Source organism: Lissotriton vulgaris, chromosome 12, assembly GCF_964263255.1.
Source record: "Lissotriton vulgaris chromosome 12, aLisVul1.2, whole genome shotgun sequence".
NCBI classification, from domain to species: Eukaryota; Metazoa; Chordata; class Amphibia; order Caudata; family Salamandridae; genus Lissotriton; species Lissotriton vulgaris.
Window position 1 is genome coordinate 542,348,842 of NC_141700.1, and position 26,981 is coordinate 542,375,822.

Consider the following 26,981-nt stretch of genomic DNA (forward strand, 5'->3'; position numbering starts at 1 on the left):
CACACTCACACACTGCTAACCTTACGTAATGCGAAAAGACCTAGCTCTGCCCTTTAGCCTGTGTTGTAATTGTACAGTAGGTTGTGAGTAGTTGTGAGTGATTGGTTGGGGTGTCCCCTTCTTGCTGCTCCCCTCACAGAGGGCCGGCTGCCTCCATGAAGCTCCCTAGACACGTGCTCAGCTGTTCTTTGTTTTAGCTCCTGTGTGTCAGTGCACCGTGTAAGCGCACAATTATACCCTGCTCTCTCTGGAACACTCACACTGCTGAGTCTCTCTCACACTGCTTAGTCTCTCTCACACTGCTTAGTCTCTCACACTGCTGAGTCTCTCTCACACTGCTGAGTCTCTCTCACACTGCTGAGTCTCTCTCACACTGCTGAGTCTCTCTCACACTGCTGAGTCTCTCTCACACTGCTGAGTCTCTCTCACACTGCTGAGTCTCTCTCACACTGCTGAGTCTCTCTCACACTGCTGTCTCTCTCACTCTGCTTTCTCTCTCACTCTGCTTTCTCTCTCACTCTGCTTTCTCTCTCACTCTGCTGTCACTCTCACTCTGCTGTCACTCTCACTCTGCTGTCACTCTCACTCTGCTGTCACTCTCACTCTGCTGTCACTCTCACTCTGCTGTCACTCTCACCCTGCTGTCACTCTCACCCTGCTGTCACTCTCACCCTGCTGTCACTCTCACCCTGCTGTCACTCTCACCCTGCTGTCACTCTCACCCTGCTGTCCCTCTCCCCCTGCTGTCACTCTCCCCCTGCTGTCACTCTGCCCCTGCTGTCACTCTCCCCCTGCTGTCCCTCTCCCCCCTGCTGTCACTCTCCCCCTGCTGTCACTCTCCCCCTGCTGTCACTCTCCCCCCTGCTGTCACTCTCCCCCCTGCTGTCACTCTCCCCCCTGCTGTCACTCTCCCCCCTGCTGTCACTCTCCCCCCTGCTGTCTCACCCCCTGCTGTCTCTCCCCCTGCTGTCTCTCCCCCTGCTGTCTCTCCCCCTGCTGTCTCTCCCCCTGCTGTCTCTCCCCCTGCTGTCTCTCCCCCTGCTGTCTCTCCCCCTGCTGTCTCTCCCCCTGCTGTCTCTCCCCCTGCTGTCTCTCCCCCTGCTGTCTCTCCCCCTGCTGTCTCTCCCCTGCTGTCTCTCCCCTGCTGTCTCTCTCCCTGCTGTCTCTCCCCCTGCTGTCTCTCCCCCTGCTGTCTCTCCCCCTGCTGTCTCTCCCCCTGCTGTCTCTCCCCCTGCTGTCTCTCCCCCTGCTGTCTCTCCCCCTGCTGTCTCTCCCCCTGCTGTCTCTCCCCCTGCTGTCTCTCCCCCTGCTGTCTCTCCCCCTGCTGTCTCTCCCCCTGCTGTCTCTCCCCCTGCTGTCTCTCCCCCTGCTGTCTCTCCCCCTGCTGCCTCCCCCCCTGCTGTCTCTCCCCCTGCTGTCTCTCCCCCTGCTGTCTCTCCCCCTGCTGTCTCTCCCCCTGCTGTCTCTCTCACACTGCTGTCACTCTCACACTGCTGTCACTCTCACACTGCTGTCACTCTCACACTGCTGTCACTCTCACACTGCTGTCACTCTCACACTGCTCTCACTCACTCTGCTCTCACTCACTCTGCTCTCACTCACTCTGCTCTCACTCACTCTGCTCTCACTCACTCTGCTCTCACTCACTCTGCTCTCACTTGGGCCCTGTGTACCACCATGCTCAATCCTTCTGATAGAAATGACAGGCAGTTCAATAACTTTTTGCCACGCGCAAAAACACTCTTCACAAGTTGTAGCTCCCTGTCAGTTCTGTCAGTTCTTGAGCCCGTCACAACTCAAGCCAGATGCTTGGAGCTGGCTCTGCCCAGGATACTCTTGGAGACTCGAGCCCATACGAGCCGAGCTTACATGTGCCTTCTATCTGCACCCACAGTAATCGCATGCACCAAGATTTAAAGACAAGCCCTTCATGTAAGCAGGCAGAGGGAATCCAACGCCTATGTAGTGGCGGGATCCCACAGAGTAAAACCAGAACATTTTGGATCAAGCGCGTTTATCAGCCTAACCAAACCGTGGGATTCTAGGAGATGGGTTGTTTCAGAAGGATGAAAGGCTGAGTGGACCCGCCAGGATTCGAAGCCCTGACCATAGGATCGAACACAAGGGGGTGCATTAGTCCACTAAGCCACCAGACCAACATTTTAGTTCACTATTGGCATTTCTGCAGAAGGCGGGTAGGATTTTTGAAAAACTATTACTTTTGTAATTAATACCTTCAATGCAGCGAGGGATATATCTTGATGCGAAAACGCTATTAGTGCTTAATTTGTAAAGAGATTGAGCGCAGCACTAATCACCGCTCAGAAGCCCGTAGCCAGCTGATTAAATGTCCACCCGCCGAAAAGTAAGGATGCGTTTGTTTTCAGTGCCTCTTTACTCCACTATCATTACTCCCTGCCCCTTTATCTCACTCTTCCCGGTCTCCCTTTTGATGTTTTTCCGCATTTATCTTCCCCCATCGTTCTCCTTTTGTACGTTTTCCTCCTCTCTTGCTCGCCATAAATGTGAGATGAGGAAAAATAAGTGCCGGTCCACAAAATGAGGGTGTGCCCCCCATCAGCAACCACCCGCTCAAATTAAGCATGGACCACGTCACATCAATACACTTAAACAAAAAAAGAGGCCATCACATTTGACATAATGTGTGCATGGGTTACAGAACCATATATTTTTCAAGGCTCGGCTCGTTCACAGGATTTTAGAGCCAGGCCATTGGCTCGGCTCTCTGTTGATTTTTTTGGGGCTCGTCCTCCTCGTGTGAAAGTAAAGCGGCGTGGTAAAGCTCACAGGGCGGGAGTAAAGCACCAATGAGGATGTGTTTGGGTGAATACTTCCTCGAGGACAGAGCAAGTCCTCTGCCCAGAGGCCGGCAGAGGAGGCGCAGCAGAGAAATTAAAGTTACAGCATATTAGGAGAGTGTGCCTTAAACTGGAAGACATTTGGAAAGTAAAAATGCAAATAGCAGGATTGAAAGAAAGATCTATACCGGAGAAACTACTCACATGGTGCAACAGCTTCAGACCTCGGGAAGGCACCATATCAAGCTCGTTAGGGTGGGATCCCGAGTGCTCTCATTAAGCGCCATGACAAACCTGGGCACAACTAGGCGCTATAAACTCCTTACCCATGTGCACCTCACCCGCACAGAACATTACCTGGCTCCAGCACGCAGGTCATCGAGCAGCCCGACGAGGAGTAGGAGCACGTCCTACCTTTAGCATCCCGCTCAGGCGCCTCGAAGTCCGGGTTGGCGCACCAGCTGCGCTCCACGGTTGGCGGGAGCAGCGGCTCGGTCTCCATTGTGGCTGGGGACCAACTCAATTCTGTGCCTCCGTCCTCCTCAACAGGATCGCAGGACTGCCCATTATTTCTTTAAAAATATAGGGCTTCTATATGTTCACACTCGAAACGTACATATATTCACACTCGAAAAGTATGCGGAGAAAAATAATTTTAAAAAAAGACTTCAAGTCTTTCTAGTTTGTTTTTGCTCAGCCGGCAAAGATGAAATTCTGTACTCCTTGTTTTCAATTTTTAAAATGTCGAATTTTATAAGCATTATGCACATTTTAAAATAATTATTTACCCGTGACAACTAAGTTTTGCCACCCATTCTTAACCCCCACCTTGTACTAGCAATCGTTAGGTGGTAAACCGATCGCGAAAGCGATCCAATTGCAAAAAAACCCAAAAACTGAGTGGTGCTCGCACGCCACTGTGAGCATATGTCTTCAATTACCGCGGCCTTGACGGCCGCGATAATTGAAGCTATATGGCCTCTGGTGCGCGTAACAGACACCAATAGGCCATGGGCGGAGCTATGCGACCGCCCATGGCCTATTGCGTGTTCTGTTTAAAAAACACACGCACGCGAAGGCCAATGAAAGTGGACCTAGGAAATAACACACACGAGCTGCGTGGAATTCCTAGGTCCATTTTCAAAACCCCAGGAAAAGGACTCTGCGCTGCGCGACACTGCATGCGCAGTGTATGCTAGGCCCGAGACCTAAAAACTACAACAGTAGGAAATATTGGCTGACACTTTGAACACTGCACAACCCCTGGTGGAATTGTTTATTTAAAAAAAAAAAAAATTCTCTACCTGTTCCTGAAACCTGGGATGAGGACAATCTTGGTACAGCAAATCTTTTGTTGATGTCATTCTCTGAAGAAAGGATACCGACAGTTCTTTGCACAGCATATTTTCCCTTTTTTCTGTTAAAAAAACCCAACTTTTGTTACCTTTTGACTATTTTCTCGGTTCCCTCCAGGGGAATTCAAAAATCTCGGTCCCTTTAGAATCCATTACAAGTGTAAAAGGCACCCAAATTTGGCCTGAACAGATTTTGTGGATAAAAGGTTAGGAAGGCTTAAGTGCAAACTGCCCCAAATATAATAAAATGCACTTAACTCTGGGAGAGGAAAATCCTCTTCACTTAGGGGTTTAAAAACTAGTCATTTCATCCTTTTACAAAAAAACCTTACTGGTTCTGTAATTTTAAAGATACCATTAAAAATATTGCATCCTATTGGTGTGCTGCACAGGAAGAACGCCTATTTGAGGCCGGGGTTGACCAACCAAGCATAAAAAGATCTGGGGCAATTGGACGAATCCGTTAGTCTGATTAGAACTGGGATCTACCTGTGCATACAATTATTCTGTTATGCACTGTGGTGGAGAACTGGTAAATGTAAATGTATGTAAATGTATTGGCATTTATATAGCGCACTACTTACCCGTAGGGTCCCAAGGCGCTTCGACCGCTGCGAAACCCTTCCTGGCTTCCCTGAGAGATGGTCCCTTAATGGGTATCTCCAGGGTGAGACCAGGCATCCCCGGCGGTCTGGTGGGGCCGTTAGTGAAGATGAGGCAAGCTAATGCCCAGAGTTGCCGAGTGTGATCGCTGATCAGAGTGGGCACCGAGGCGAGAGAATTATCGTCCGCTGACCCTGGTCCAGAAACCTGCCGCACCGGGAATCGAACCCTGGTCCCGGGCCGTCCTCTGCTCTCGGGTCTGCCGCCTCTAACCAGTGAGCCACACTACTTCACTACTGGTGTGCTCACTCATGTACAATCGATGCAAATGTACTATGAAATATCATGGTTCGTTGGTTAAATGTGCCATACTACTATTTGATGTCCTTAAAAATAAATAAAATTGTTTATAAAAATAAAAAAAGATATATATAGATATATATATATATATATATATATATATATATATATATATATATATATATATATATCATCCTTTTAAACCACCACTAAAGACAATGCATGTTCACGCAGCAACAGGGTCATTTAAAAGAAAAAAATATAGGCCATGTTGCCCTTTCGAAAATGATACTTTCAGAGGAGCATGTGCTTCTTTACTGTTTCAGATCCTGCTAGATTCTTCAGCAAGGACCTTCCGTCCTGGAAGTTGCTTAAAATGTGTCTTTCATTATTTCTTCCTGAAGCTTAGTCCTTGTTCACCAGAAGTCTTCAACTGTTTCATAAATAAGAGTCACTTCTGTTCAACGAAAATCATGCAGAGCTTCTTATATTGTTATTGTTGTACACATCAGGCAAGACTGCACTGGTGGTCACCTTGTGCAAGATTACCAGCCATGATCGCCTCAGTACATTTTGTGCAGCTGGCATGTCCCTGTGTGGTGAAAATGACCAAGTCAACATACTCGACAAGACCCCCACCACCTGCAACCGGTTCGACCACTGGGTCTGCTGTACTTCTAGAAACCCTGCAAGGCCTCCAAGAAACCCCAGAAACCGTCCAACCTTCGCCCAAGTGCCAAGAACCTCCCTTCGAATTAGAGGCTGTAGTCCCCGACGTCTACCAGTACAAGAACCACAGCAGTGATGACCGACACTTGTCGACGTGACTCTGCCCTGCCAGAATAAAGCATCCCAGCCGAACGGCCTCCATAACCTTGCGGGATCCTCTTGGCCGAACGACCCAAGCTTTTCCCAGCTCCGGACTAGAGAGCTCGTACCCTCCTGTAAGTGGCCCTGTCGGCCTCTTCCGGTGCCTTCTGTACAGCCTGCCCAACCGTGACCTCTCCATGAAGGTTCAAAGATGTCAGAACTCCTTCACTCGATCTACAGCGGTACTTTTAGGCCATTGGGGGTCAGTTAAAAAATTGTAACTAGCAACACCCACAGAATTTGACTGCAATACTTGTAAAAAGAAAAAAGCACACCAGCCCAAAGTTATTTCTTAGGAGTTCTCTGATGGAACTTTCAAATACCAGGGTTGCCAAATACAAAGGCTGCCTAGTCTCAGTTGCACCTCATACCTCTTTTTTCACTAGCCTAGATTTCCAATCTCTTTATCTCACTCTTCAGGTTTTGTTTCATCCCTCCTTTCTCCTTGCTTCAGTTTTCCCATCTTTTATTTACTCCTTTCTTCTAACCTTTCTGCCTTTCTCTTCCACGCTTTAAAGTTTGGACCAAGGCCTGACAATAAGGCTTGATCCACAAAACAAATTCTGATGCCCAGCACCTGCAATGACCTGCCTAAATTAAGCACAGATCAATTGAGAATTCTGCAAAGTTTAAAAACAAGTGTGTGATTTGTGAAGCCCACTCACTATTTCACAATTAACATCACTGTGCCATGTTGAAGTAGCCCTCGTATAAACTTGTCCAGCTTTTTCCTCTGCATCATCATTTTTCTTAACAATTCGATTCAATTTTTCTTTATTCAGCATACACAAACCATAAAGATTCACATAATTCACAATTTCATAAATAGGCAAACAATGCTAAAAGCATATGTTCGAGGCATATGGGCTGCAGATGGTACATTATGAATAGATCGCCAAATGGTGTTGGGCTCGGATGATTGCACTTTGTTTTTCTCTTGGAGAGTCTTTTGTCTCTTGGTGACTCCTCCCTTGGTTGGTAGTGCGCATGGGCATCGGCTCCATCCTTAGATTGTTTTTTTCCGCCATCGGGTTCGGATGAAGATCGAGACGCTCCAGATCAACTTCAGAAGAAAGTGATTTTCGGCGCGTATTCCCTTTGCAATTCGACGGTATTGTTATTCGAACGCGTTCATTTCCATTCCGACGCGTTACAAATTCAAAATAGAAGAGAAAAACTTGGATCTACGTCGAAGAACAGGAGGCCTTTCTCGACGCAGTCAAGCCAGGAGTCCATGGAAAGGACTCCATTCAAAAAATGTCCAACGTGTGGTGCTAAGTTCCCACACAAGGACCTACACGAGGTGTGCAACCTCTGTCTATCGCCTGAACACGAATCCAGGGACTGCGAAGCCTGCGCAGCATTCTCCTCCAAGCTAACGATTAGAAATCGTCGAGCTCGAAGACACGAGGTTTCCAGAATGCAGGCGGAAGCGATCCCGGAGCTGTTCGGAGACGAACAAATCGAGGAAGAAGAGGACCAGTCGGGGTCGGAAGGGGACCAGTCGGAGGTTGAAGAACTCATCGAGCAACAAACCGTGAGTGACGACGTCCCCTTACCGAAAAACCGACCCCGTGCGGTAACGACCCCGCCCTCGGGCCCGGTCAAACCGCTGAAAAAAGTTTCCGACGCCCCGCCCTCGGGCCCGGCAACGAAACCGAAACTGAAACCGAAACACTCGGACTCCCACCATGTCGGATCCGAGAAAAGGGCGACATCGACTTCGGCACCGAGGCTACATACAAAGGAGAGCTCGGTATCGAAACATTCCATGTCGAAACATAAATATGACTTATCGCCCAAGAGACACTCGATACCAAGAAAGTCGGAATCGAGCAGACATTCGGTGTCAAACAACAAGATCTGACGATCGAAAACAAAAGCACCTCTCGGAACCAGGACCCTCGGTACCGATTCAGGAGCAACAGACAGATCCCAAACAAAAGATCTTGTTTATTGATCCACAAACTGGGAAAGTGGTCACGAAGAAGAGAAACAGTGAACAGTCAGAAGATAAACCTCATCCTTCAAAAAAGAGAACAATGGGGACGAATATAACTCCTCCTGCTTCTCCTCGTCCTAGAGTAACACCCTCTTCTCCTATTCCTCACAATAGGCCAAATATTCCTACACCTTCCACACCAAGACCAGCTACACCTCAGTCAGATGTAGACAGTGATCTAGGGGAGGGAGAACCTCAAGGGGATGACGAAACTATCCCAGATGAGGAGGATCCATGGGAAAATTATGATGTAGGGTCAGATGAGGACAACGACCCAGAGCTATATCCCTCAAAGCCTTCACCACCTGATGATAACACAGGTTTTGTTTAGCTCATTAATAGGGCAGCAAAATATCATAAACTAGATATGCATACAGAACCTCAAATAGAGGATTTCTTGTTAGAGACTCTACCTAACGCACAGAGAACATCAGGTACTCTTCCTATATTGAAGGGTCTTCTTACTCACACAGAGGAAATATTCGAAAACCCAGTGAGAGCCAGGGTGTTAAACCCAAGAATCGATAAAAAATACAAAGCGGCTCCAAAGGACCCAATATTTATTAGAGGGCATGTACCTCTAGACTCGCTGGTGGTCTCAAACGCTCGTAAAAGAGCAAACTCATTATCTACAGGAGAGGCTCCTCCACCAGATAAAGAGTTGAAGTTAATAGATGCATCAGGCAAAAGAGTAGCATCACAGGCAGCGAATAGCTGGCGTATAGCCAATACACAAGCACTACTCGCACGTTACGACAGGGCACATTACGATGAGTTAGAAAAACTTCTCACACATCTCCCAAAAGAACATCAGAAGAAGGCAGACCAATTAATACAGGAAGGTAAAATAATAACCAATACTTCCATTAAGTGTGCATTAGACGCAGCAGACACTGCAGCAAGGTCGATTAACACTAGTGTCATGCTAAGAAGGCACGCATGGCTTAGAATCTCAGGATTCAAGCAAGAAGTACAAACAGCCCTACTGAACAAACCATTTGATCAGAAGACATTGTTTGGTTCAAGCACAGACGAGACATTAGAAAAAATGAAGAAAGATACGGAAACGGCTAAGTCAATGGGAGCATTGCAACAGCCAACACACAGAGGTTCCTTTCGTAGATCCACCTATAGAGGGGGCTCAAAGAACACAGGAACGAATCAGCAATCCACATCTTTCACACCAACATCACCCAGAGGTAATTCAAGAGGCAGTTACAGAGGTAACAACAATAAGGGAAGAGGCCGCGGAAATAATAACAACCGCAACGCCTCAACACCAAAACAGTGACTTCATAGAACTCCCCCCAGACCACATAACACCGGTCGGGGGACGTCTATCACAGTTCCTACCTGTCTGGGAAAACATCACGTCAGACAAGTGGGTGAGACAAATTATCCAACATGGTTATTGCCTAGAACTCACAGCTACCCCACCAAACATCCCCCCCCAAACAGCGTCCAATGAGTCAAGATCATCTGACATTGTTAAGAGAAGAAGTGCTAGCACTTCTACAAAAGCATGCAATAGAGAAGGTCCCAAAAGATCAACAAGGAACAGGAGTATACTCTCTATACTTCCTGATCCCCAAAAAGGACGGGTCCCTAAGACCAATATTAGACCTCAGACCTCTCAATGCTTACATAAATTCGGAGCACTTCCACATGGTCCCGCTCCAACAAGTACTCCCTTTACTGAAGAAAGGGGACTTTCTTTCTACACTGGATCTAAAAGACGCTTACTTTCATATCCCAATTCACAAAGCCCACAGAAAATACCTAAGGTTTGTGTTAGAAGGACAACACTATCAGTTCAAAGTTTTTCCGTTCGGTGTCACAACAGCACCGAGAGTTTTCACAAAATGCCTAGCTGTGGTGGCAGCACACCTAAGAAGACAACAAATACATGTCTTCCCATACTTGGACGATTGGCTAATAAAGGCCAAGTCAAAGGAAGAATGTCTTCACAACACACAGAAGACAATTCAATTGCTGCACCACCTAGGGTTCACGGTGAACTACAAAAAATCACACCTGCAACCAAACCAGATTCAGCAATACCTGGGGGCTACAGTAGACACAGAAAAGGCAATAGCATACCCCAACCCAATCAGAGTACAGACAATGGTCGGGTTAATACAAAGATTTCAACCACAACACTCACTACCAGCACGAGTGTTTATGCAACTATTAGGCATGATGTCCTCCTGCATACTGCTAATACCACATGCCAGACTACAAATGCGCCCTCTACAAGAGTGTCTAGCGACACAGTGGAATCAGGCTCAAGGTCAGATTACAGATCTGGTGTTGGTAAACGACCGGACGTATCGCTCTCTGAAGTGGTGGAACACAGAAAACATTTCCAAGGGACGGTCGTTCCTAGAGCCAATTCTACAAGTAATAATAACAGCGGACGCATCGCTCTCCGGATGGGGAGCGCATATGGACAGATACACAGTACAGGGGAAGTGGAGTGTGCAGCAAAAGAAACTGCACATCAACTACCTAGAACTATTAGCAATATTTCTAGCACTAAAAGCTTTCCAAATGCAAATAACAGGCAAAGCAGTCCTGATCAGAACAGACAACATGACTGCAATGTATTATATTCAAAAACAGGGGGGGACACACTCTCTCCAACTGTCCAGACTAGCACAGGACATATGGAGATGGGCCATTCCTCAAAAGATCTACCTGTTAGCGGAACACCTACCAGGAGTTCAAAATCAAATAGCAGACATCCTAAGCAGACAGTCAGAACAAGTACACGAATGGGAGCTGCACGACCAAATACTACAGCCATTCTTCCAAAAATGGGGGCAACCAGAGATAGATCTGTTTGCCAATCATCAGAACGCAAAATGCAAAGAATTCGCATCCAGGTACCCACACCAAAGGTCCCAGGGCAATGCACTGTGGATAAATTGGTCCAACAGATTTGCTTACGTGTTCCCTCCTCTACCACTAATTCCATTACTGGTTCGGAAACTGCAGCAACACTCAATGACAATGATACTAGTGGCACCCACGTGGGCAAGACAGCCGTGGTTCACCACGCTGCTACAACTCTCACAAGTACCACATCAAAAGCTAAGGTTATTACCCATGCATCTTACACAGAACCATGGAGAAATAATGCACCCAGATCCCAAACAACTGAACCTAGCGATCTGGCTCCTGAGGTCATAGAGTTTGGGTATTTAGATTTACCACCAGAATGCATGGAAATCATTAAACAAGCAAGACGTCCTTCCACCAGAGCATGCTATGCAGCAAAATGGAAGAGGTTTGCTATACACTGTAACAGCAAGCACATCAACCCTCTGGACGCATCCACTAAACAAATCATTTGCTATTTATTACACTTACAGCAATGTAACCTAGCATATACCTCTATTAGAGTTCATCTCGCAGCCATAGCGGCGTACCTACAAAACAGGCAACATCTGTCACTGTTTAAAGTACCAGCAATTAAAGCTTTCATGGAAGGACTCAAAAGAGTCATTCCACCAAGAAGACCACCTTCCCCAGTCTGGAATCTCAACATAGTGCTTACCAGACTAATGGGGCCACCATTTGAACCTATGCATAGGTGTGAAATACAATTCCTCACATGGAAGGTAGCCTTCCTCATAGCTATCACGTCACTTAGAAGAGTAAGTGAACTGCAGGCTTTTACGATTCAAGAACCATTTATGCAGCTACACCAAAATAAAGTGGTTCTTAGAACAAACCCAAAATTCTTACCGAAGGTTATTTCAGCATTCCACATCAATCAGTCAGTGGAATTACCGGTTTTCTTTCCAAAACCACAAACAGTAGCTGAAAGAGCCCTACATACACTGGATGTTAGAAGGGCCATATTGTACTATATAGAAAGAACACAAACTTTCAGAAAGACAAAACAGCTATTTGTTGCGTTTTCTCCCACACATAAAGGCAATCCCATCTCCAAAGCGGGCATTGCCAGATGGATTGTAAAATGCATTCAAATATGCTACTTAAAGGCAAAGAGAACATTAACTGTTCCTCCTAGAGCTCACTCTACACGTAAACTAGGAGCATCTATGGCATTTCTGGGAAACATTCCACTAGATGACATATGCAAAGCGGCTACCTGGGTTACACCGCACACCTTCACAAAACACTATTGTGTAGATATGCACACAACACAACAAGCTAGAGTGGGACAAGCAGTATTAAAAACATTGTTTCAGACAGTTGCAACAGACACGGGCGACCACCGCTAGGGAGAGAACTGCTGTATAGTCTATTCATAATGTACCATCTGCAGCCCATATGCCTCGAACGGAATATGCTACTTACCAGTATGCATCTGTTCTTGGCATGGAGGGCTGCAGAGTGGTACATGCCCTCCCAGCCTCCCCGGAAACCTGTGTCTGTTCCAACATTATCTTATTTAGATACACTTACATGGGCACTCTTATCTGTATTCTACTATACTACTCCATCTAACCCTACTATGGCAAAACAATCTAAGGATGGAGCCGATGCCCATGCGCACTACCAACCAAGGGAGGAGTCACCAAGAGACAAAAGACTCTCCAAGAGAAAAACAAAGTGCAATCATCCGAGCCCAACACCAGATGGCGATCTATTCATAATGTACCACTCTGCAGCCCTCTATGCCAAGAACAGATGCATACTGGTAAGTAGCATATTCCTTATTTATGAGCACATTTCAAAGTTCGCAGTAAATCCTCAAGGAAATATCTACACACAGAGCTAAATATTCAACAGTGGGCTATAAAAATGTCCTTATTTCAAGAGCAGACTAGACAAAATTTATTACAGCCAAACAAGTTGTAGGAGATAAGAGCCGGTGATTATAAACAAGCACAGGCCTGCATTGTCTTATTTCCGATACACGTGATCTAGGCAGAAAATAGCGTTTGCTAGGGTACATATAAACTAGATAAAAAAGCACGAGGTGCAATGTGCTGTGAGAGGATTTATTATCCTATGGACTACATGGGTGTTCGCGAAGGCAGACACCAGACTTACAAAAAGTTATAAAAACATGAATGATATTCAATCTAAAATGTGTGAGATAAAAATAAATTGTTGTGAATTGATTATAAAGGAAAGATCAGGCTCCATAATCTCTGGACTTGAAACAATAGCATGTGATATCACTGTGGGTTTACTACATTCTCTTGTTGTTTCTGTATTCTCACAAATTTTGAGAAACAAATAGTTTATCATCATTTCTTTATCTAATATTTGATTTGCATGCTCAGAAGTCCTACATCTTCTACTCCTTCCTCATTGTTCTTTTCTCCACAGCGATGGCCTACCACCATTTTCTTTAAAGGGGAAGAGCCTCCTTACATGTTTTTGGGACACTGAATGGGCCACTATTCAAACTCCCAGAATTGTCCGTCATTTTTGTCAATGTCTCTGCTATCACCTTTTGAAATATTGAAAGTTGAATGTCAACACTTGGGAGCCTGCATCTTTCTCCCGCGTCGTTGTTCAGGGGACACTTTACAAGTGGAAGTGCGTTTCAAGTTACTTTGTTACTTTTTATGGATGCATATCCGTGGGTGCTCCAATTAAAGTTAGAATTACATTCAATTCCCAATGAAACGTTTTGTGTGGACCATTTTCTTAATTGGTGGTACCCAAACGCAAATTGTTGTGGATAACACAATGAAGAATGAAGTAAGAACATTAGTGCTTCTGGACAAGTGTTCTCTCTCAAACATCATTTGTATAGAAATTCATGTTTGGTGCATGTTTGATGTCATCAGTAACTTTGCTCTTCTTTCTCCCTTCCTCTATTGTGCTCCACCCTTCTGACTCTCAACTCCCTTTTTCTCGTTTATGTTCCTGCTCTTTTTTCCATCTCTTATGCCCAAAAGCTCTTCTATTTATGTGCGGACGTGTGCCAACAGATGAGTGTCAGAGATGCACGGACATTGGGGAAGGAGGTTTCTGCCATTTTTCTGGACAGAAGTGCGGTAAGAGCAATGTTTTGCATATACAGATATCTGTGCTAAATTGGCCCCAGAAACCGACCATTACCTAAAATGTCAGCCAGCCTGGTCTGCCAGAAAACTATTTGACAAAAGTCCCTGAAGGTATAGACAAATTTAACTTATGAAGGTACACTTCAGTAAAACATACAGGATAGAAACATCTGCTTATATCTACATTAGGAAGGATATGTTCGAGGCATATGAGATGCAGATTCTACACTTTGCATTAGATCGCCACCTGGTGTTAGGCTCGGATGATTGCATGTTGTTGTCGTCTTGGAAGAAGTCTTTGTAGTCATGAGATAGATGACTCCTCCTTTGGACGATAGTGCGCATGGGCATCGGCTCCATCCTTCAATCAATCAGGCAGGACATTTGTTAAGCACGCTACATACCCGTGCGGGTCTCAAGGCGTTTGGGCGGGGGTGATGCTACTGATGGAAGAGCCACGTCTTGAGAAGTCGTTTGTTCTTCGGATGCGCGGCACAGTAGCCAGGGCGAGGCCGGCGGAGCGGTGCTTGCGCGTAGGGGTGTAGAAGCTGAGTCATTTGTTGAGGTACTTTGGGCCGGCTTTGTGTGCGTGGATGAGGAGCTTGAAGGTTATCCTCTTGTTGACTGGGAGCCAGTGTAGGTCTCTCAGGTGGGGTGTGATGTGACTGCGGCAGTGGATGTCGAGGATCAGTCGTGCCAAGGCTTCTGGATGCGTTGCAGCCGTCTCAGGAGCTTGTTTGATGTTCCTGTATAGAAGGCATTTCCGTTGTCCAGCCTACTGGAGACAAAGGCCTGGGTTACTGTTTTTCTTGTTTCGGTGGGGATCCACTTGAAGATCCTGCGGAGCATCCGTAGGGATGTTGAAGCAGGATGAGGAGATGGCGTTGACCTGTTTGATCATATAGAGAGGGTGGAGTCGAGCATGACCCTCCGGTTGCGTGCGTGGTCAGTGGATGTTGAGGCTGTTCCCAGTGATGTCGGCCACCAGGAGTCGTCCCAGGCAGAATGGGTGGAGCCGAGGATGAGGACCTCCGTCTTATCAGAGTTCAGCTTCAGACAGCTGTTCCTCATCCATTCGGCGACTGCCTTCATTCCTTCGTGGAGGTTGGTTTTGGTGATGTGAGGGTCTTCGGTGAGGGAGATGATCAGCTGGGTGTCGTCGGCGTAGGAGATGATGTTGAGGTCGTGCTGACAAGCGGCGTAGGCGAGGGGAGCCATGTATATGTTGAACAGCGTTGGGCTGAGGGAGGAGCCCTGGGGTACGCCACAGATGATCTCTGTGGCGGTGGAGCTGAAAGGGGGAGGTGGACGCTCTGCGCTCTGCCAGAGAGGAAGAATGAGGTCCAGTCAGGGCCTTCTCTTGGATCCTGGCGTCGTGTAGGCGTGTTCTTAGTGTCTGGTGGCAGACCGCGTCGAAGGCGGCCGACATGTCCAGGAGTATGAGGGCTGCTGTTTCTCCGTTGTCGAGCAGGGTCCTGATGGCGTCGGTGGTGGCATCCTTAGATTGTTTTTTTTCCGCCACTGGGTTCGGATGCAACTTTTCTGCTCTGGTTCGAAAATCTACTGTTCGAGGTAGATTGCACACTGTGCATAGATCGCCACCTAGTGTTGGGCCCGGATGTTTGCAGTTTGTTGTTGTCCTGAAAAGTTCTTTGGAAGTCACGAGATAGGTGACTCCTCCTTTGAACCACATTGCACATGGGCATCGGCTCCATTCCCAGATTGTTTTTTTCCACCATCGGGCTCGGATGTTTTTCCTGCGCTTCGGTTTGGAACCAAATTTCCTTCAGCGCGCAATCCTCACCCAGTTTGACGGTATTGTTTTGATCGCTCTCCATTGATGCGATTCTTCACCACTTCGAAGTCTGCGATTCCGGTCGTCGATGAAGGCCTTCGGGCCTACCTAGGCCTTACTTCCTGGCTCATGGAAAGGACGCCATTCAAAAAGTGTCCTCAATGTGGGTCGAAGTTTCCCCACACCGACCTACATGAAGTGTGCAAACTATACCTCTCACCGGAGCACGAGGCCAAGACTGTTCTGCTTGTGCCTCATTCCGCTCCAAGAAGACGATCCGGGACCGACGATCTCGAACAACTATAGCTCGCTCGTCAGCTTCCATCCCCGACGACATCTTCGAAGAGGGTGTCGACGTGCCAGAACACCAGCACGCCGAAGAGAGTACGAGCTCCTCAGATGCCGAAGACTCCGACGTCAAGGATGTCACTCCAGCTCAACGGGTCGCAAGTAAGATCGTCGACCCCAGCCCTTCCTCGACACCCTCCAAAAAGGCTTCGGGCACACCCTCACCTTCGGGCCCGGGTGCACACCGAGAGACTGCTTCCCTTGCCCTGCCTTCGGGCCTGGCAAAGAAGCCTACTAAGGCTTCGGGCAGCTCAGGCTCGAGCCAGCCTATCCCCGGTGCCGATCCTATATGGTCCCATCCTATCCTGATGAACTGGTCAGGCAGATTTGCGTATGCTTTTCCCCCAGCACCTCTGATACCACTGGTGGCACGCAAGCTCCGGCAGCACTCGATGACTCTCATCCTAGTTGCTCCAACGTGGGCTCGCCAACCATGGTACACCACGTTTCTGGAACTTTCCGTGGTACCGCATCAAAGGCTTCATCTCACGCCCAGCCTTCTGACGCAGAGCCATGGCGACATTCAGCACCCAGATCCGCAACAGCTCAACCTGGCGATCTGGCTCCTGAAGTCCTAGAGTTTGGCTACCTCAATCTTCCCCCCGATTGCATGGACATCATTCGGGAGGCAAGAAAGCCCACTACTAGAGCATGTTATGCGGCTAAATGGAAGCGGTTTGTCATTTATTGTGTAAACCACGACATTGACCCGCTGGATGCTTCCATTCAGAACATCATTTGTTACCTGTTCCATTTGTACCAATGCAATTTGTCGTATTCTTCCATCCGCATTCACCTGTCTGCAATGGCTGCATACCTCCAGAATAGGCAACACCTATCACTTTTCAAGGTTCCTGCTATCAAGGCTTTTCTGGAAGGACTCAAAAGGGTCATTCCACCACGGACACCACCAGCTCCGGAATGGAACCTCAATGTGGTTCTCACAAGGCTGATGGGTCCTCCCTTTGAGCCACTGCACTCTTGTGAGCTTCAGTTTCTGACTTGGAAGGTGGCTTTCTTAGTAGCAATTACATCGCTACGGAGGGTTAGTGAGTTACAGGCGCTCACCATCCAAGAACCTTTTTTCCAAGTACATGCTAACAGGGTGGTGCTCCGCACTAACCCTAAGTTTTTACCCAAGGTTGTATCTCAATTCCACATGAACCAGACAATTGAGTTGCCAGTGTTTTTTCAAAACCCTGAGTCGCTGGCGGAGCGGCTGCTCCACACCCTTGACGTTAAAAGAGCCTTAATGTACTACATTGACAGGACAAAGGATTTTCGAAAGACCAAGCAACTTTTCGTTGCATTTGCCTCACACCACAAGGGAAACGCTATTTCCAAAGCAGGTATCGCTAGGTGGATCGTGAAATGCATTCAGATCTGTTACGCTAAGGCTAAACGCACTCTCACAATTCCACCAAGAGCCCACTCCACCAGAAAGTTGGGGGCCTCTATGGCTTTCCTGGGGAACATTCCCTTAGAAGATATTTGTAGAGCAGCCACATGGTCTACCACACATACTTTTACTAAACATTACTGTGTAGACGTGCACTCTAAACAGCAGGCAGCTGTTGGTCAGGCTGTTCTCAAAACACTTTTTCAAACTGCTGCAGCTGGCACGGGCGGCCGCCAATAATAGGAGGACTGCTATGTATTCTATGCACAGATATGAATTCAGCAGCCCACATGCCTCGAACTGCAAATGCTACTTACCAGTATGCATCTGTTCTTGGCATGTAGGGCTGCTGACATTCATATCGCCCGCCCTCCTCCCCGGCGCCTGTAGCAGCTGCAGTATTCATATATATATGCTCATGGCATGGTCATCACTCACATAGTTCACTCCATCTCGGCCAATGGCTAAAAACAATCTGGGGATGGAGGCGATGCCCATGCGCACTGTAGTCCAGGGGAGGAGCCACCTATCTCGTGATACTTCGAAGACTCTTCCAGGACAACAATGTGCAATCATCCGGACCCAACACTAGGCGGCGATCTATGCACAGATATGAATGTCAGCAGCCATACATGCCAAGAACAGATGCATACTGGTAAGTAGCATTTGCATTATTTATTTAAAACATTTATAGAGCGCGGCTGTCACCTGGCAGGTATCCTGGCGCTGGTAGCTTACTCCTGGGTTAGAAGCGATGGGAGTTGATTAAGGGGGGGGGGCGGGGGTGGAAGGCTGGGGGAAGAGCCATGTTTTTATTCGATTCCTGAAAGGTAGGAGCTGTGGAATTTGGTGAATGTCGGCAGGCAGACTGTTCCAGAGCTAGGCAGCAGCTACTCTGAAAGATCTTCCCCCGATCCTGGCCTTCTTAAATCTGGGTACTTTCACAAGGCAGGCGGTCGCGGATCGTAGCGTTCTGGAAGGGATGTACCAAGAGAACAGATGTTGAAGAGGTCTTGGTCCTGAACCGTGTAGTGCCTTGAAGACCAAGCAAAGGGCCTTGAAGGCTATTTGTTGCTTCAAGGGAAGCCAGTGCAACTCAGCCAAGGCAGCGGTGGCCGAGGATCTCCTGGTCCATCCAAGGGCCAGTTTGGCTGCTGCCGACTGGACTCGTTGGAGTCTGTCCAACAGTATCGAAGGAGATTCAAGCAGGAGGGCGTTGCAATAGTCGAGGCGACTCAGAATAGTGCACCTGACTATCAATGCTCGGGCTGGAGGAGGTAATAATGGCAGAATTTTGCGCAGTGAGCGCATAAGGGCTGAGCAGGTGGCGACTGTTCTTGTAACCTGCGTTTCCATGCTAAGTTTGTTATTTAGCATGACGCCCAAATTGCGAACGCTGGCGACAGGTAGCTGATTGTTTGGGTTTTCCGGGGGCCAGAACTCCGCAGGCAGAAGGCGAGGTATACGGCTCGCAGGACAGAACAGAACCTCGGTTTTCGAGGAGTTGAATTGGAGGGAGTTCCGGTGTAACCAGCCTGCGGTGTCTCTTAGGCAGTTGTGGAAGGCTTCCAAAGGAATGGAATCTTCGCCCTCTCAAGAGAAAAGGAGCTGGGTGTCGTCCGCATAGTTTACTGTAGTCATATTGTGGGATTTGATTAAAGTGACCAGTGGTTTTAAGTAAACATTGAAAAGGATCGGACTGATAGAGGAACCCTGGGGTACACCGTGAGGGACTGGGGGGAAGGCAGATTGGAAAGGAGGGAGGGATACGGACTGTTTTCTATCTCTGAGATAGGAGTGAAACCAGAGCAGGGCCGTGCCATCAACCCCAGCCTCTCTCAGCCTCTCAAGCAGGGTCACGTGGTTGACGGTATCGAATGCGGCAGACAGGTCTAATAAGATCAAGGCCACGGCTTGGCCCCTGTCTGCACGCACTCGAAGTTCTTCCATGGCAGTAAGCACTGCTGTTTCTGTGCCATGGGCTGGACGAAATCCGAATTGGAAGTCGTCCAGAACGTGATGCTGCTCGAGGTGGGTTGAGAGGCAGGTGCTGACCCATCGTTCTATCACTTTCGCCGGAAAGGGCAGAAGTGATATGGGGCGAAAGTTGGAAAGGCATTCTGGATTCAGAGTTGGTTTCTTCAGTAGCGGGGTGATGAGCGCTTACTTCCAGGGGTTGGGAACGAGTCCACAACCGAGAGATTGATTGCAGATCCTCCGGAGGGTGTGGAATAGCTCATTCCCGCATGCTTTCCAGGTTTTCGGGGGCAAAGGGTCAAGGGGGGATCCCGAGGTAATGCCCAGTGCCAGTTTCTCAAATTCTGCTTCAGGGATCTGGGGCAAGGCCAGGAGACTTTCCCTAGGAGGGCATGCTGAACTTGGAGGATCAAGGTTAGCGAAACCAGCTCCGGGGGGGGGGGGGGGTTGGAGTGTTATGTGATGGGGGAGTTGCCAGGTTGTTGATGATGGTCTCGATTTTGTCCGTGAAAAACTGTGCAAGATTGTCACAGAGGGTCTGAGATGGGGGAATAGATTTCTTGGCGCAGTCAGGATGTATAAGATTATCCTGAATTTGGAATATGCTTTTTGGACTGTTAGCTGCGTTAACTATAGTGGAGCAGTAGTAAGTCGATTTGCTCTCTGCAATAGCAGATTTGTAGTCACGGAGCATATTTTTCCAGAGGGTTTTTTTATTGTCACAGTATCCGTGTCTCCATTTTCTCTCAGCCTGTTTACAGGCTAATTTAAGAGTTTTCAGGGAGTCATTGTACCAGGGAGCAGGTGCTCTACCTTTGGGTTTGCAGTGTTTTAATGGGGCAACAGAGTCCGTGATGGAAGTGATTCTCGAGCTGAAGGCTCTGTAGTTGTTTTCAACCGAGCTGGTAGGAGAGAAACTATCCTCCACATCAAAGACTTTGGTGGTGGCGCTGAGTTTTTCTAGGGCTTTCCAGTTTCGATACGTAAATGCAGGTAGAGAGCTATTGTTGGGCTTTCTTATTGTGGTGCTGGTAATGTAGAGTTTAATGAGTGAGTGGTCCGTCCAGCTCATAGGCAGAATGTCGCCTACTTGTGTTAGATCAGGGCTTGAGAAAATAAGGTCGAGTCGATTGCCTGCAGAGTGGGTGGGATCCTTAATCAGTTGGTGAAGCCCCACGCTGTCACAGGACAGCAAGAGGTTGTCTAGACCTGTATCTAGGCTTCCGTTTGGCCAGAGATTGTAGTCTCCTAGAATAACTAGTTTGTTGTGGGAGGTTGCCATGTTTGTAAAGATAGTGAGAAGAGCTTGCTGTTGCGGGATGGAAAATGCCCCTGGAGGTCGGTAACAGATGATCACCGTGAAGGTGACTCCTGGGTGGCAGTTTATGGCCAAACCAAAGAGCTCGATTCCAGGCACTGGGTCTATGTCTATGGTGTTTATTTGCCATGAAGCTCGGAAAATAATGCCAACTCCGCCTACTTCCTTGCTACTTTAGATCTCAAGGACGCATACTTCCACATTCCCGTTCACAAGGTTCACAGGAAGTATCTCAGATTTGTGATAGATGGGCAACACTATCAATTCAAAGCACTCCTATTCTGAGTCACAACAGCACCAAGAGTATTCACCAAGTGCTTAGCAGTAGTAGCAAGGCATTTACGAAGACAGCACATCCATGTCTTCCGGTACCTCGGCGAATGGCTCATAAAAGCCAGCTCATACAACCAATGCATGAAACACACTCATGCAACGATACAGCTGCTCCACAAATTGGGGTTCACAATAAACCACGCCAAGTCCCATCTACAACCATCCAAGGTACATCAGTACCTCGGTGCCACAATAAACACCTCAACAGCACTGGCTTATCCCACTCCAGCAAGGATAGCCACCATGCAAACTCTTCTAACATAGTTTCAGCTACAACACTCCCTTCTAGCACAAGTGTTCATACAACTCCTAGGGATGATGGCCTCTTGCATTTTCATAGTGCCCCATGCAAGACTTCAAATGCGTGCGCTACAAGAATGCTTATCACGTCCATGGAACCAGACTCATGGTCAATTAACAGACCTGGTGTTGGTAGACGGTCGGACTCCTCGATCTCTGCAGTGGTGGAACACCAAAAACCTTTCCAAGGGACGACTGTTCCTAGAGCCAGTTCCTCAGATAATCTTGACTGCGGACGCATCGCTCTCCGGCTGTGGAGCCCACCTACTGCAACACACCATGCAAGGCAGGTGGACTCCGCAACAAAAGTTACTCCACATCAATCATCTGGAGTTACTAGCAATATTCCTAGCACTAAAAGCTTTCCAAAAGCAAGTATCAAACAAAGCTGTGTTAGTCCGCACAGACAACATGACAGCCATGTATTACATACAGAAGCAGGGAGGCACACACTCCCTGCAGCTCTCTCAACTAGCACAGGACATATGGCGGTGGGCTATACCTCAAAACATATTCCTTCTTGCCCAGCATGTTCCAGGAGTACAAAATACCATAGCGGATCTGTTAAGTCGTCAAACACAACAGACCCACGAGTGGGAAATTCATATACAAGTTCTTCAGCCATTCTTTCAGATGTGGGGATATCCTCACATAGACCTATTTGCCACCCACGAAAACGCCAAATGCCCAAGCTTCGCCGCCAGATACCCACACCCACTGTCCAAAGGCAATGCGATATGGATGAACTGGTCAAATAGATTTGCGTACGCTTTTCCACCTCTACCACTCATGCCACTAGTAGTACGCAAACTACAGCAGCATTCTCTCACCCTCCTCCTAGTTGCTCCAATGTGGGCCAGACAGCCGTTATACACCACACTGCTACACCTGTCTGTAGTACCACACCAAAAATTGCACCGGTCTCCACACCTCAACACAGAACCGTGGAGAGATCAGACACCCGGACCCAGCTCAGCTCGACCTAGCGATCTGGCTCCTAAAATTCTAGAATTTGGATATCTGAACCTTCCTCCAGACTGCAAGAATGTCATTAAAGAAGCTAGACGTCCAACCACTAGGGCATGTTGTGCAGCCAAGTGGAAACAATTTGTATTATATTGTCGCAACAACAATATTGATCCCCTAGATGTGTCTATTCAACACTTCATAGGATACTTACTGCATCTTCAAAGTTGTAACTTAGCCTATTCCTCTATTAGACTACATCTCGCTGCAATAGCAGCATATCTGCAAAACAGACATCTATCACTATTCAGAGTGCCTGCTATTGTAACCTTTATGGAAGGCCTTAAAAGAATAATTCCCCCCAGAGTACCACCTTCACCTGTGTGGAATTTAAATGTTGTTCTCACACGGTTAATGGGACCTCCCTTCGAACCCTTACACAAATGTGAACTACAATTTTTAACGTGGAAGGTTGCGTTCCTAGTAGCTATTACTTCTCTGCGGAGAGTTAGCGAATTACAAGCACTAACCATTCAAGAACCCTTCTTGCAAATGCATCACAATAAGGTAGTTATGCGTATTAATCCAAAATTCTTGCCCAAAGTAATTTCTCCCATCCATCTCAATCAATCTGTGGAATTGCCTGTTTTCTTCTCGCAGCCACAGACAGTAGCAGAAAGAGCTCTTCATACCCTAGATGTCAAAATAGCATTGCTATATTACATAGAGAGGACACAACCCTTTTGTAAGACAAAACAACTTTTTGTGTCTTTCTCACCACCACACAAAGGTAATCCCATTTCAAAATCTGGGATAGCTAGATGGATTGTCAAATGCATACAGATTTGTCACCACGAAGCTAAATGTACGTTATCTGTTCATCCTAAAGCCCACTCTACAACAAACTGCAAACATCCGGGCCCAACACTAGGTGTCGATCTATGCACAGTGTGCAACTCTGCAGCTCTACATGCCAAGAACAGATGCATACTGGTAAGGAGCATTTTCCTTTCAAAGACTTTGACGCGAAAAACTTCTAAAAAACAAACTTTAACTTCAATATACATAGACTCGACCTCATCACTTTGATTCCGGTCGTGGCCGCGGGCTGTTGGGCCTACCCACGTGGTGAGGCCCACAACTCATGGAAAGGACACCATTCAAGAAATGCCCTGTGTGTGGAGCAAAATTTCCACTCAGCGACCATCACAAGGTGTGTAACCTGTGTTTATCACCTGAACAATGCGAGTCGAGCTGCACAGCTTGTGCGTCCTTTCGATCCAAGAAGACCATTCGATATCGGAGGGCCCGTCGACGCGACATGCAGAGATCAGCTCCGGAACCGGTGGATATCTTCGACGAAGGTCCATGTGTCCCCAAGGAAGATTCTGATGATCTCCAGATCGTGTCTGAGGCAGACGACTCCGATGACTCCATACCATCAGGTCAACGAGTGAGTACGACTGCCCCTGACCTAGCCCCAACCCATAAACCAAAGGCTAAGGTCAAAACTCCGCCTTCGGGGCCCAGTCGAGACCAAGACATTGCTTCGAAAGCCCCGCCATCGAGCCTGGCTCCGAAGAAAATATTAAAGCCTACCTATAGCTACATACCGAGCAAACCGCACGTGCTGATACTACCAGCTCTCTCTGTACTGAAACCGAAAGAAGTCCCGATTCCGAAAAAGACTCAGAAACCGTCGACTCCTACACAAAAGACGGCACCGAAACCAATGAAGCCTGCTTCCAACCCAAAATCTTCGATGCCGAAACCCACAAAGCCTGCTTCCGATGCCTCCAAGCCCTCGAACCAGGCCTCGACTCCGAAAACAATACCTTTGATGCCGAAAAGTACGCCAAAGGACTATACAACAACTCCTAAGGCTAAAGACAAGCAAAAACCAGGCCTGGAGCCGAAAAAATTGGCGCCGAAAGCAATTTCTCAAGAAGAAGAGCTTTTTAGACCTGATCCTTTGCAAAAAAAGTATATACATAGATCCAGATACAGGACATGTTTCCACCACACCACACAGGAAATGGAAGTCAGACACAGCACCTACACCTCCAGTACCTGTCAAGACGAAGGACTCTGCCACATCTCCTATGCACCCTTCTTCTCCTGTATCTTCTTCTCCTGCTCTCCCTTTAAACATTTCACCTCAAAATGATCCTCCTCATTCTCTACAACATACACCTCCTCAGGATGCTGATGATGATCAGTATAGCACGGGGGGAGGGAATGACCCAGATGACCCTTTCCCCTACCCAACAGGTGCACCAGACTGGGAATATCCAAACCCACAGAATATACCAGATATTCCTGACCCACATATATATCCATCTAAACCTTCTCCTCCAGAAGACAATATTGTGTTTGGACACTTAATTAATAGGGCTGCCATCTATCACAATGTCACCATGCATTCAGATGAGGCAGAAGAAGATTTTTTACTAGACACTTTCGAACAATCCCAAAAATCTGTGCAAATACTGCCAATGATTAAGGAGTCAATAAACATACACCAGAAGAGTTTAAAGATCCTGTAAGAGCTAGAATCATAAACCCAAGGATAGAGAAAAAGAACAGAGCAGCTCCAGCGGATCCTGCTTACATTAAAGACGGCTACCCTTAGACTCCCTAGTAGTTTCAGACGCTAGGAAAAGAGCAAATTCCCAAACATCAGGTGAAGCACCACCTCCTGATAAAGAATCAAAGATCATAGATGCTTCAGGGAAAAGAATAGCTGCCCAAGCTAGCAATGCATGGCGCATTGCTAACACACAAGCCCTCCTCGCAAGATACGACAGAGCTCACTATGATCAGCTAGAGAAGCTCTTACAACATCTACCTGACCAATATCAGGCACAAGCAGATGACTCATACAAGAGGGTAAGCTTATATCAAATGCCTCCAATAAATGTGCACTAGATGTAGCAGAGCTGCATCCAGGGCAATAAACACCAGTGTCCTCCTTAGACGTCACGCGTGGCTACGCATTTCAGGATTTAAGCAAGAGGTAGAGACTGCTATCTTAAATCAACCATTCAACCACCAACAATTGTTTGGTCCAGAAGTAGACACAGCTCTTGAAAAAATAAAAAAAGACACTGACACAGCCAAGTCTATGGGAGCTCTGCAGTCTTCCCAAGCGAGAGGCTCCTTTCGTCGCTCCTTCTACAGAGGAGGCTCCAAACAAGCTGGAGCAGACAATTCAGCTTCCTTTAAGACAAATACACAAGCATCTTCTAATAAAGGATACTTTAGAGGGGGCTACAGAGGTAATAACAATAAGGGAAGAGGTTGAGGTAACAACAACAATCGATCCTCTTCCACCACTAAACAGTGACTTCCTTCAGCTCCCCCAACAGCATGCCACTCCTGTAGGGGGGAGATTAACACAGTTCATACCTGCCTGGAATTCCATCACAACAGACAAGTGGGTACGACGGATTATCCAGTATGGTTACTGCCTAGAGCTTACAGCTACCCCTCCAAATATACCACCCAGACAGCGTCCAATGTCCACAGAACATCTAATGCTGCTCCAACAAGATGTTCTCTCATTGCTGCAAAAAGATGCAATAGAGCTAGTTCCATTGCAACATCAAGGAACAGGGGTCTACTCACTCTACTTCCTAATACCCAAAAAGGATGGGACACTAAGGCCAATTCTAGATTTAAGGCCTCTCAATCTGTATATACACTCAGACCATTTTCACATGGTCAGTTTACAACAAGTGCTCCCATTATTGCAACAAGGCGCCCATTATTTCAACAAGGCGATTTCCTCAGTACACTAGACCTTAAAGAAGCCTACTTTCACGTTCCTATACATCCTTCTCACAGGAAGTATCTCAGGTTTATGAACAAGGACAACACTATCAATTCAAAGTCCTTCCATTCGGGGTCAAAACTGCACCAAGAGTGTTCACAAAGTGCCTAGCAGTAGTAGCAATTCAGAAAAGGGGGTGGTGATGGACAGAGTATCTGAATTAAGCAGAACACTCCTACCCAGTCAACAGATCAGGGCTTGATCCATCACCGTTTTTTAGCTCACTGCACCATCCCAGCTCAGAACCTGGCTACATGCAAATTAGTCTGTCCCTGGCCCAGTGCATCATGGGAACAGGGCAGACCAAACTACCAAGCCAATTCTTTTACTGGAAAGGAAACAAGCTTCCGGGGACCGGTTTCTGGCATTACAGCCGTCTTCGGCCCGGCTTGCTTGAATCCTGATGGTGCTGCATACCCTTCCACGCTTATGGTGGACAAAACGATTCAGAAAAGGGGTGGTGATGGACAGAGTATCTGAATTAAGCAGAACACTCCTACCCAGTCAACAGATCAGGGCTTGATTCATCACCGTTTTTTCGCTCACTGCACCATCCCAGCTCAGAACCTGGCTACATGCAAATTAGTCTGTCCCTGGCCCAGTGCATCATGGGAACAGGGCAGACCAAACTTCCAAGCCAATTCTTTTACTGGAAAGGAAACAAGCTTCCGGGGACCGGTTTCTGGCATTACAGCCGTCTTCGGCCCGGCTTGCTTGAATCCTGATGGTGCAGTGAGCAAGGGACTCCTGTCTAAGCATACCCTTCCA

The 26,981-nt window shown here is 47.5% G+C and overlaps 1 protein-coding gene across 2 annotated transcripts in view; it reads left to right on the forward strand.

Annotated features, from left to right (window-relative positions):
* Positions 1-26,981, forward strand: part of ARHGEF11 (Rho guanine nucleotide exchange factor 11) — a 1,046,032-nt gene that overhangs the window by 398,886 nt on the left and 620,165 nt on the right. For both annotated transcript variants that reach the window (XM_086945337.1, XM_086945338.1), the window contains exon 14: positions 13,838-13,936. In XM_086945337.1, the coding sequence (XP_086801463.1) occupies positions 13,838-13,936 (99 nt within the window). The remainder of the gene's footprint in view (positions 1-13,837; positions 13,937-26,981) is intronic.